Genomic DNA, 12,801 nt, shown 5'->3' with positions numbered 1-12,801 from the left:
AAGATCTGAGTTTTGATACCTTAAACATTTTGATACCTTAAACATTAGCTTTCTCTTTGTAAGTGCATATGACTGCGTACTTTCCAGTGTTTGACACTTAGATTAAAGGATTTTAAGGTATTAAAGTTTTAATCCTAGGTTGGTATTGTACTTTCAGTTAACCTTGTGCGTAGTGAACTGCAGGATCAGCTGTACTTTAGGTGCTGAAATACATAGTAGCAGATGCAATCTTTTTACCTTTTTAAAAAATGTCTTGTCTTTTGGCAGAATCAATGATCATGAAAACTGTGCATCACTGCTTATTGGAGCCATCGATGCCAACATTGTCAATTGCAAAGATGACAAAGGAAGGTAATAGCTTCTTAAAGTGCCTTTCATCATTGTCAATCCATCTCATATTTTTCATAATTCTGTCTGAACCTCTGTAACTAATCTTTATCATGTGTAGCTGAGCCAAAACTTGTCATGCTGACTCTGTCAGATAGCAGCTTACACTGCAACAAACTTAAGTGGTGGCTGACTTTGAAGTAAGAATACTATAAAGTATTCAATTTGGCTGTCAAAAAAAAAGTAGTGTTTTGTTTGTTTAAAAAACGTACTGATCCAGGCTGTTTCTCTGAATCTGTTTTCTTTCTGTTAAACATATAAACACATTTATTTGCTAAATGGTGTGATACTGTGTACAAATAGGAAAGTATTTCATTAAAAGTTATGTTAGCATTCTCAGAGCAAATGATCGAAAACTTCTGTACAGCAAAGTAATTCATACTGGTACAGCAAGAGATTCAGTCAAATCTTCACAGAATCACAGAATCACAGAATTTCTAGGTTGGAAGAGACCTCAAGATCATCGAGTCCAACCTCTGACCTAACACTAACAGTCCCCACTAAACCATATCCCTAAGCTCTACATCTAAACGTCTTTTGAAGACTTCCAGGGATGGTGACTCCACCACCTCCCTGGGCAGCCCGTTCCAGTGCCTAACAACCCTTTCAGTAAAGAAATTCTTCCTAACATCTAACCTAAAACTCCCCTGGCGTAACTTTAGCCCATTCCCCCTCGTCCTGTCACCAGGCACATGGGAGAACAGGCCAACCCCCACCTCGCTACAGCCTCCTTTAATGTACTTATACAGAGCAATAAGGTCACCCCTGAGCCTCCTCTTCTCCAGGCTGAACAAGCCCAGCTCCTTCAGCCGCTCCTCATAGGACTTGCTCTCCAGGCCCCTCACCAGCTTCGTCGCCCTTCTTTGGACCCGCTCAAGCACCTCGATGTCCTTCTTGTAGCGAGGGGCCCAAAACTGAACACAGTACTCGAGGTGCGGCCTCACCAGAGCCGAGTACAGGGGGACGATCACCTCCCTAGCCCTGCTGGCCACACTGTTTCTGGTACAAGCCAGGATGCTGTTGGCCTTCTTGGCCACCTGAGCACACTGCTGGCTCATATTCAGCCAACTATCAACCATCACTCCCAGGTCCTTCTCCGCCTGGCAGCTTTCCAACCACTCATCTCCCAGCCTGTAGCTCTGCTTGGGGTTATTGCGCCCCAGGTGCAGGACCCAGCACTTGGCCTTGTTGAACTTCATACAGTTGACCTCAGCCCATCGGTGCAGCCTATCCAGATCCTCCTGCAGAGCCTTCCTACCCTCGAGCAGATCGACACACGCACCTAGCTTGGTGTCATCTGCAAACTTACTGAGGGTGCACTCAATGTCAAAATCAGTCACATTGATAATCTCACTGCATGTATACACGTACTTAAGATTGCTAAAATTCTAAAAATATAATACTCATTGTTTCTCTTAATTAAAACAAATACAAAACCTTCAGTAATTGTGACTACTTACTCCTGTAAGGGTGAGAGCACCTCATCCTTACTAATAAGCAAAAACTGAAGTAACACAATTACATACAACGTGGGTTACATACCAACTGTCCTTCATCTCAGTTAGTTGTACTTCAGACCCAAAAGGCCACAGGGAGACAGGACAACTTCTAGTGTCTTTCAGTCTTGTGGAAACTGATAATTTTCAAAGTGAACAGAATTCTTTCTGCCTTTTCATAGTAATGCTGTTGTCATAGCCAGTTGATGTAGTATCTTTGAGTATTGCTTGAAATACTTCAGTTTATTTAAGTAATGAATCTGTTCTTTTCTCATAGTTTTCCCATTTCAAGTTTGTTTAAGAAAAATAAAAATCACATGAACAAGGATTGTACTGCTTTGCATTTTACAGAGTACATTCCATTAAAATAAATATGCTGCTAGTACAAGATTCTACACAACACCATATCCACCCTCAGATGCTCTTTTTTTAAAGTTTATGTTGCACCAGGACAGAGACTGTAAATATTGTTTGTTTAATTTTGGATGTTGCTACTATGGCTTTCCTCTTGTGATAACTTTTAACTTTCATGGAAAAAACATACAAACCATCTTGTGCTTTCAGGTTCTTGAGAAAGCAAGTAAATAGGAATATTGTAATTATTCAGCAACTGCTGTGGTCGTGTTAATTTTCCCCACAGAACGCCCCTTCACGCAGCAGCCTTTGCGGATCATGTGGAATGCCTCCAGCTCCTCCTGAGTCACAGTGCCCAAGTGAATGCTGCGGATCATGCAGGGAAAACACCTCTCATGATGGCAGCTCAAAACGGTCACGTAGGTGCTGTAGGTGAGTAAATCCTTGCCACTTTTGAGTGCAACTGCAGTTGCTGATCCCAAATAAGTGATCATGTTTTCCTGGGAAAACAAAGGAAGACAAATAAATTTTGTGCATGCCTGTAAGAAGCTACCTTTACATCTTTAATTTTTGTTTCCTTCTCAGTCATTGTTTCTTAGCAGTCTTTGTGACTCCTTGGAATAACAAACTTGAGTCTTATTTCCTCCAAAGAATGCATTGTAAAGAGCATGACGGGAATAGTATTTATTTTCTCTATTACTTCCTGTTTTTATGGGGCAGTAAAACTGCATGTGTAAAGAAGTTTTAAGGGTAACCTCTTTTTCTGTTACATTATAGGAAATACTACTCTTGAAATGGCAGCTATCCACAGTTGTTTTGTTCCAGGCTAGACTACATGATACAGACATACAGATTACAGATATATTGACTTAACAAAACTCCCTTTTCTTTAGTTTTGACAGCACAGACCGCACCCTGAATTCATTATATCCACTTAGTCCTCTCAGAGCAGAAATCAGAGTTGTTCTCAGGAGGTGATTTAGGCAGAATTTGCTAAACTGCAAATGGAGAAGTTGATTCATAGATTAATCTATGTTCAACAGTTTGAGGCAAAATGAATGAGGTATTAGCTCTCTGTTTGGCTACTGATTAACTATATAAGATTAGTCTGTTCTCATTATTTTCACTTCATGCTTGTAAAGTTTACGTTGCATCAAGGCTTAATTGGTTAGCATATATGCACGTATATTGAAATAGATTTTTTTTCCCCTCTGTTTTTACATATTTGTCTGCTCGTCGGATTTGTGCATTGATTTCTACTAAACTTCAGACTTCTTGGTGAACATTGCTAAGGCAGACCTGACATTAAAAGATAAGGACTTGAATACATCTTTGCACTTGGCTAGCAGTAAAGTAAGTTGAAGATAACTGTGTGCTTCTATAATCTTCACTGTCTGCGTGTATGTTTGTTTTTGTTAAAGCTCCAACAAATATTTCTGCAACAAAAATGTGATGGTCAGACATGTAGTGAGAACAGTGTACCGAGTTTTTTTTCATGTCTATTTCAAGGTTTAGTAAATTGAGAAATAAGGATGACAGCTGAAATAATATTTATTATTCTCCAAATCATGTGGAAGGAATGCAAAATTTTATCTTGCACTCTATAGCAGTAAAAGTAGGGGTATTGATTAGATTGGTGGTGGTGGGTTTCCCAACTTTTTTCCCCATTAATTCCAATTGTTGTTGCCTGTTTTTGAAAAATAAAAATTAAAAAAAAAAGTCCATGGGATTCCCTCTTCTGGGACTTTTCTTTTACTCCTGTTCCCAGATAGGATTCCAGATAGAAACTCCAGTTTCTGTAGACAAAAGAGCCTCACTGAATTCTCAAGGTCCTTCAGGCAGCTGTTCACCTGACAGGGCTGTAGACTCACTGTGTTGAAACAGTATGAGAAATAAGGCTCTGATCTGTATTATTTCCAAAGTTTCATTTTCACATGTCACTGATGTTGAAGGGCTTTTGTAGTAGTTTATTAATAATACAGAAGGCATTTAAAGACCTAGGAAATACAGTATTAATTTTTAAGATTAAGCCCTCTCATTCTCTGTTATTGTGTAGTCCTTGTAAGTCATCAGTTGAATGCACTCTCAAAAGAAATGTCAGTCTTCCCTGAAAGCTGAGAAGGTGAATTCATATATGAATGGAGGGCTGAAACACAGGCGAATGTCTGAACTTGTAAATGTGCTAAAGCATCCTAGTATTGACAGTTTGTAAATGGTGTTCTAAGGTTTTTACAATTCACTCATTACAGTTCCTTAGAAACTGAGTAGCATATTCCATATTTTAAATTGATTTTTTACATTTTGCTGTTATATGTAACATTTCTTTTGCCTCAGTTTTACATTCCTTGGCAAATTAATACAGTTTTTTGTTTTCAACTGCAGGGTCATGAAAAATGTGCCTTGTTAATACTTGACAAGATACAAGAACAGAGCCTTATTAATGCAAAAAATAATGCATTGCAGACGTAAGTATAACCTGATCTTCTCAAATTCAGTTGATTTACCCAGAGATTCTGATTTAGCTCATCAAGTTCACATCCTGGATTTTTTCACAGAAAAAGGAAGTTACATTTCTGATTTTTTTTTTTTTAAGCACTTGCCCTTGAAAACACTAGATTTATATTGCATTTTCACTTTTAATTTGACTTCTTTGATTCTAATTCTATGTGTGGTTTGTTGGAAAAATAATATGAGGTCATTTATTTGAAGACTATATCAAAATGTCTTTCAATCATGTGAATGTATACCGGCATTTCCTACCTTTTCAAGCTTCACTTTAAATATAAATAATTTATTTAGATTAAGGTACTACATTTAATTTTAAAGTTTTTGGAGCTCAAAGTTTATGTACAACTCCCTTCCATAGCGCTCATTATCCACAGGATTGTAACCATCAATATTCTTACTCCAGCTGCAAAAAATTGAACCACAGGTTCAGGCTGTAGATCTAGAGCTTGCAGATGAATCCATTCCACCTAAGCCCTTTTTCCCCTCTTCAATGTGAAATTGTTTCTCCTGTTCCATTAGTAAACAGGAGGATGGTGTACTAGGAAGGGGGCAAAACTGCAGGAACAGAAATTATCAATGGAATATTCAAGAGAAAAAAAATGATACAATGATTTTGAACAGTCTGTAGTAGCCAGAATTAAGGATAGAACAAGGACATTTCTTCAGTCTTAGATACATTTTCCTTTAAAATTGTGTGCTGCAAACAGTGGAAAACTGACAGGTTTTAAAAGAAGTCCTTGAGATTGGCAAGTGTTAATCAATCTTTGCATGTATAAAGGTAATTGCATATATTTATTTTCCACATCTTTTATAGATATGGTACACCAGAATTATTTTAAAGCTTGTAATGTAATTTAATGTCTAGATTTTAATTGTTATGTTCCTCAGAAGGAAACATTCTGATGCTGGATACGCTTTAAGTACTGCCTAACTTTTTTTAGAAGGAGTTATTTTAAACTAAACTTTAATTTTGATGTTTTGTTTTGTAGACCTCTCCATATTGCTGCACGTAATGGCTTGAAGATGGTGGTTGAAGAGTTGCTAGCCAAAGGGGCATGTGTCCTAGCAGTAGATGAAAATGGTAAGTAAATAACACACTTTGGTAAACTTCAGTAGTACCTACAAGGTAATTTTACAACAGACTGACGCAATAGACTTAAAAGCTGGTAGACATCATTGATGCTTATATTCTTCCAAGAACAGACAATGAGCTGTGTGAGTATCCATATTAAAAAGGACGCTCTTCTTCTTTTTTTTTTTTTTTAATATAGAAATGTATTCTGAACATCACAGTGGTCCCTTTTACTGTTCATTTTGCATGTACTGTCAACAGCTAGTCTTTTTTAATGCTTGAGTGCAGTGGTAACTTGAATTTCCTAAACATGCAAGTGGCACCGGATAATTCTGACGCCTTGCAGAAGAATTAAGGATTATGCATTCAATCAGCGCATGTTTTAATGGGTAGGAAGAAAACCATCACCATATGTTTGATTGTGTCCTAGTTCATTCTGAGATCAAAACTTGTGCTTTCCAATTGTCTGACCTAACCCAAGATGCAAGTAAATTACTGATATATTACCTCATAAAATATATGATTAGTTAATAAATGTGATAATTTTGTTTCAGATCTCAGTGAAATCCTTCCCTAAACATTATAAAGCCCACGGGGAGCTGTGCTTCTATAATTAATATTTTCAAAAATGTCTTCCTGAAATAAGCTGGTTTCTCTTACAATACTGACTTTGTGGCATTAATATAATAATTTGGTACCTCCATCTCCCCATATCTGTAAAGTAACAATAATAAAACTTAGCCATCATTACAAGAGATTTGATATCTATGGATGCAAAGAACTGAGTGGTGAGTATTTGTTATTAACCAATTGCTATTAGGTAAGCTTGCATGAATGAGTCCCACTGAAGTCATCTGGCCCTAATCTCAATTTAGAGATAGGGACAGAAAAATGAACCAGACTAGCTTCTAACCACTATTTTGTTTTGGTTGTTAAAATTGTACATGCAGATCTAGCTAATTTACATGTATGTCAGGAGTGGAAAATTAAGTTCAAATTTGGTACATGTTTAATTGCTATAGGAGCAACTGTGCACACAGTTTAAAGGAGAGAAATCTAAGTACAATAAGTACAATTCTAAAGAATACTTTACGTTGGAACTCAGAAGAAGAAGGAATTCTATTTAGGGGATCCATTCACTGCAATTGGTGCTTAAGTATCAGTAGTTTGCTATAAAACTACTCACATTTGTCCTCCAAACTCTGCATAATCTCCATACTGCAAACTCTCCATACTGCAGGTGTTTTCAGCTTATTTGAGGCAGTAAGATAGAAGTAAAGCCTGAGATTACTTTTGCTGCAGCATTTAAGATTTAGCCATCTGCAAAAGAATTAGTATGCTCTTAGCATAAAGGAGGAGTTCTTGGAAAGTGCAGAGCACAATGCACCTTCACAGTACTGCACAGCAGCCTGCAAAACTGATAGATAGCAAGTGTTATTATTCATTTATTACTCATTTCAAAGATTTGTTTACATGAGAAGCTACTTTGTGGCAGTCCTTGAACAGGAGCCACATTTTGTCTCTCGCTGCAGTGAAGACAAATTTCTGATAGCTCCCCAGTTCTTTGCTTTACAGACATCTATATTATAATATGACTTTATATTTAAAACCTATGCCATGCTTTCTGAATACAGTTATTATTCCTCTGACATAATGCAAATTTTGAATAACTGAACATCCACATAGTCACACTTGCTATACATGTACCACATGCGCTGGTCTAATTCTTTTCTCTGACAATTTCATTCCTTAATGAACTGCTTTCTGAGTTGAGTATATGCTCAACCAATCAGTCTTGGAAATTTTGCTAACTACTCCAAAATATGTTAAAACTAATATCTTTTATGTTCTCATGAAAGTCGTTGTTCTCAGAATGAGACTTGTTCATATGTACAGAAACTGAAGCCAGTTTCTGTCCCTGTTGCTGTACACCCTATGTTCTGTATTCATCATATTGCTTGTGCTGTAGAACTGTGTTTAGCAAGTGCTTTTATTCATATTGTGAAGTCTGTTTGCTGCCTGATTTAAAAAAAATAGTGCTTGTTGTGGTCACAGTGATTTAAATGCTCCATAAAGTGTGTATTTTCCCAGCATGTCTAATTTAAAATAAGTAACACCCCTCCTGTTGCCTGGCATGATTGTAACTGAACATACATCTCCTGCTTATGAAGTCGCCTAGAGATGTATATGAGGAATGCTCAGTGCCATTCTCAGTACCCGTAGTACTAACCATTGCCTTGTCTGCATTTGTGCCCAGGTCATACGCCAGCCCTGGCTTGCGCTCCTAACAAAGACGTGGCTGACTGCCTGGCACTCATTTTGGCTACCATGATGCCTTTTTCTCCTTCCAGTTCAATGACGGCTTTCAACTTCGCTTGTTTTAAAAAAGACAGTTTGGGCAGGACACATCTCTGCGATGGCTCCAGTATGGGTAGCATTAACTCTTGTAATAAGCCCTTGAGTAATAACATAGGAACAGAGGATGGGTACAATGAAAATGATTCTGATTCTGAAACATTTTGACTTTGGTATTCAAAACTTTTTCTTTCCTTATTGGTTCCTTTCAGCTTGTTGTTTTGGTCTTTTTAAACAGCTCAGATCCCACTGCTATATTCTTAACTATTACTCTTGACAAGTAGGTATTGAAAGATATGTAGTGTTGATAAGAATTAAGCCTTTAAATAACAAAGGGGAACTTACTGGAATATTATTCCCATTAATGTTCTGCAGCTTTTCAGCTTCCTCATGTTTTCCTTAGGCCCTAAGTGCCCCTGTGGAAAGTCTCTACCTCTTATTTTAAGTAAAAAAGAGAAAATGCCTTTTTCCTTTTTGACAGCACAAATAAACAGGGAACTGTTTGTAAAAAGTACTTACATATTTTAGCTGTAACGTTAGTACACAAACATATTTTCAATGTAGCCTTCATAGATTTCAAGCATTGCTCCTTTCCTCTGTTTGTCTGTTTACTAATTCCAGGGGCTCTGATAATTAGATAACTTCTTTTACACAAACCAAAGGTCAAGTTGTAAATCCTAAAATTGCCTGTATTACTTCTCTACAGGAAAAAAAAATTACATTCTGCACGTATTAAGCACTTAAACGTACAGAAAGCACTTTTTACAGTTATTAGTTGCAGCATGCAATTAGAAAAAAGTAGTTATAAACTCTTAAGGCCAAATTCTACTTGTCTCACCATGTTTCCCCACTGACATTAGTGGAACCACTTGTGAAAAATTAAAATCACTTGCCCCCCCTCCCTTCCCCTTCCGCCACCCTCCCCCCCCCCCCTCCCCCCCGCTTTTTTTTCCCAATTCAGCACAAGCGTGTACAGTTTATTTGCACTACAGAATTAGGGTCATTAGAAGTTTCTGTCACCTGAGCCGTTAACCATGAATCTAGTATCAGAAAAAGAAATCAGGTGTAGACAAAGGTGTATGTAAACGTTTATGATGACATGCCAACTTAAATAGATTTAAAAAATTATTTTCTATGCTTAAATAACCAATTTTTACTGTAAACGATAACGTTTTTTAACGTAATTCTGCCAGTGTTTGGATTAACAGAGTAGAGGTGAAACAATGAAAGCATAACACCAAAAGTTGAAATACCAAACACGAGAAAACAAAAATGTACCATGCACCATGCAGGGGATCGGAGATGCATGCTAAAAGAGCCTATTGCCACCAGCTTTGAAAGCAATGTCAGCTTGTGAATATGTTTACTCCTTCTGCCAAAGTTTCTAGGTCAAACGGACCCCGACCCTCATCTGCAACAGAAGTACAAAAGGAAGAATGAGACTTTATAAGCAAAAACAAAACAAAACAAACAAAAGCCTATCATGAACTAACCAGCCGTACCAAGAGGACCAAAATGCTTCAGTGATTAAATGGAAGACTTTATTACTTTTATTTTTTTTCTTCAAATGTGAGTGACATAATGAAGTAGTTTTCTAAATCATAAAACTATAAACTTTTGAGGTAATGAGTAGTCTTGAGTGAATTTTACATTTTATGATGCAGGTTTCAAGTTGACATTTGTAACTAATTATGTGTTGACCACAGTTTGTTTTTTTCCAGACTAAGGAAAATGTTCATATGCTTTTAATGTAAATGTGTTTATATTTATTTGAAATGAAACAAATACCCAGGAAAAATAACTATGGCTTTTTCTCCTTGTTAGTAGTTGTGCATATTATTTTGTGTAATGCAAAATAAAATGTGAATCTAGGCAAGACTGATGGCCTGAGTGGAGAAAGGAAGGACTGATGCACTTCAGAAGTGTGCCCATCTTAATCTGTGGAATGTAAAGATGGAAGTCCACAGGCTATACTGGTAAAAAGCAGAGAGCAAAACACCTTTCATCATCATTTGAAAGTGTAAGAAAGGGATCCGACACCTTGCTAGACAGGTGAGAGAACACTGTACAACTACAGTAAAGTTATAGAAAAGGTAATGTAGCATGGAGTTAAGGTGTTACAAGTTCCAGTGATTCACACTCAGGATATCTGCAGGCCTAAATCCGTGCTGGGAGAATGAGAAGAGCTTCTTCCTGAGTGCATGCTTTCATCAGGGTAAATGAAAATAAGGATTTCTATTTTAGTTGTAGTTTTTAGCCATGTTCCACTGAATTGTTTAAAAATAATAATAATCGTCAGCAGATTTCCAGTTCTTCAACTGGAAAAAGCACGCAGTGTTTATTTTGCCCTGCTAAAATTACACATTGTTTCCTTGAACATTAACAAATTTCCAAAATTTGTAACGAACTTCCTAAGGGATAGTGTCTATGAAGGTAAAGGTATGTTTTTCCTCAATCCTATCTTTTCAGCAGCAGAACTGACAGAGCACCTGAAACCCTGGTTTTCTCCTCAGAAGTAGCACAGGAAACATTTTTATGATTGACTTTTCTCGAAGTTTTTCATGTAAAACCTGCAGAATAGCAATAACCACCTTATTGTAAGCACTGAAAATAAGAGGAGAGACCAGTTGTTAGTTTTCAGTCATGTGTTTAGAAATAAATGGAAATCCCAAGTTTTAGTTTGTTTGTTTGTTTCTGTGTAGAATGACAGCATTTAAAACAAACAAACAAATGAGAAATAGCTGCCACCTGCTCTAACAGCAGGAACAGCATTTTAATTTTATTTCACCTAGAGATTAAATATGTCTAACCCTGAAATAAAGTTACGCTATCCTACATGAAGTTGTTTCATTAGGAGAAAGCAAGTGATCTTTACAAGGAGAATATTGTATTATTTCAAGCAGCCATTTTATACAAATCAGTGTTTTACTTGCTACCGTACAGAGTTACTGAAAATATTTTGTAAATTTGCAATACCTTGTAACTCTGGTAACTGTGTAGTACAACTGCTGCCTTTTATGATGCATACAACGTTATAGAAGTGTAGGTGATTATCAAATAACTTTGCTCCTTCTGGGAATCAAATTTAAACTTTACGGATTAAACTTCTCTATAAACTAGCAATGATGTAAGTTTGCAGTATTCCAGAAATCCTAGAAAAATATGATTTGTTAGCATCTTATGGGCATTGGGAAAGCCATGTTTTGAGTATGGTGTTCTTAGGAAAACCGTCACAAGCAAGACATGTGGAAGTACTCAGTATCAGCCTGTCCCCAGATCTCACCACAATCCCTTTTCCTGTATGCTAGTACATTAACCTGTAATATAATTTGTCACTTGTAGAAATAAATTTGTTATTTAGGACAGGTATTTAAGTATGGGAATAATCTTACTCATGTAAATAATCACCATGCCTTTTTGTGGACTTTTTACAAGGGTAGATTTAATCATACAGAATTGTTGCACTTAACCCTGGATCCTGCAATTTACAGTACATGGACTACTTCTGTATTTGCACCAAACAGTGGGTATTTTGTGAGGGGCAGCAGTCTGCCCAGTTTTATTAGCAGGATAGTTTTCATCCTGTATTTTAACCACAGTTGCAGGTGGAATCCATAGCAGGATTGGGTCCCATTCTCATAAATACTGAGTAAAAACCTCCGGACTGCCTGAAATTGCTGTGAAATAGCTCAGGGGATTTCTGTTCATTGCTACTAAAAGGGCACCATAATGTGTTTGGTACTTTTATGCAGTAAACAACTGCCAGATTATTAAATTAGAACAAACACATGAAATGAATTGTTTATCCATTGTACTGTTGAGAAACCTGGTTATGTATCTTGAGGATGACTTTAAAAAAAAAATTGTGATTTTTATTCTTAGTCATGTAAGAAATATTAGAGTGCCTTTTTATATTTGTGTATTATGGAAATGTTTTGTGAAAGTTGTCTCTCTTTTTTTTTTTTTTTCATTTGAGTGTTATAAAAGCAATATATTACCAGTAAATTTTCATTTCAACTCTTTGAATGTATAAAGTGTTTCTTCTTTTCATATGTTCTACCTGTATTGAAATGAAAATTAATATGCTAAATTTCTATAGGAATAATGTATAATTTTTGCAGTGCTGAAAATGCTTTCTTATTACACAAAAAGTAAACCTTAGATCAGTGTTATAGGAAAGGGCGTTTTAAACTAGTGACAATCTGAGTGTGTGTATAAAATGTAATTTTATGCGTTTCTTATGCAGTGATCTACATATTAAAGCCAATATCTTACGTTTTGTAGGTTTTGTCTTATATTTTATGCTTTAGCATGTGCAATATATCTTTACAAACCATGGTGATACGAATCTGGTGCCAGTGTTATATTTTGCATACCATTTGTAATAAACATCATGAAATATTGTTTGATGGTTTCAGTGGGGTTTTGTCGGTGTTGTTTTCTTTTGTAAATTGAAGTTTAAAGACTTGGTAAATGTCACGTATAAAATGAGGAAAAAGACTTACTTCGGTGAATGACTTGGAATTCAGCCTGAATCTTCTCAAGCACAGTCTAGTAACTTTTTTTCAACTACTGAATGCCGTGTTCATGTAATGAAAAACCCTAACCTAAACTACTATTGAGATGCAT

General features: G+C 36.5%; 1 protein-coding gene across 7 annotated transcripts in view; it reads left to right on the top strand.

Annotated features, from left to right (window-relative positions):
* Positions 1-12,576, top strand: part of ANKRD44 (ankyrin repeat domain 44) — a 142,644-nt gene extending 130,068 nt beyond the window's left edge. For 5 of the 7 annotated variants that reach the window (XM_068686581.1, XM_068686578.1, XM_068686575.1 and 2 more), the window contains 6 exons: positions 268-351; positions 2,524-2,669; positions 3,508-3,590; positions 4,620-4,702; positions 5,735-5,826; positions 8,075-12,576. In XM_068686581.1, the coding sequence (XP_068542682.1) occupies positions 268-351; positions 2,524-2,669; positions 3,508-3,590; positions 4,620-4,702; positions 5,735-5,826; positions 8,075-8,340 (754 nt within the window). In that variant the 3' untranslated portion in view covers positions 8,341-12,576. The remainder of the gene's footprint in view (positions 1-267; positions 352-2,523; positions 2,670-3,507; positions 3,591-4,619; positions 4,703-5,734; positions 5,827-8,074) is intronic. The other 2 variants (XM_068686580.1, XM_068686579.1) reach the window with 1 other exon arrangement.
* Positions 12,577-12,801: the final 225 nt, after the last annotated feature.

This window comes from Anas acuta, chromosome 6, assembly GCF_963932015.1.
Source record: "Anas acuta chromosome 6, bAnaAcu1.1, whole genome shotgun sequence".
NCBI lineage: Eukaryota > Metazoa > Chordata > Aves > Anseriformes > Anatidae > Anas > Anas acuta.
Note: the sequence above shows the minus strand (reverse complement) of the source record. Positions and strands in the feature narration are given on the sequence as shown.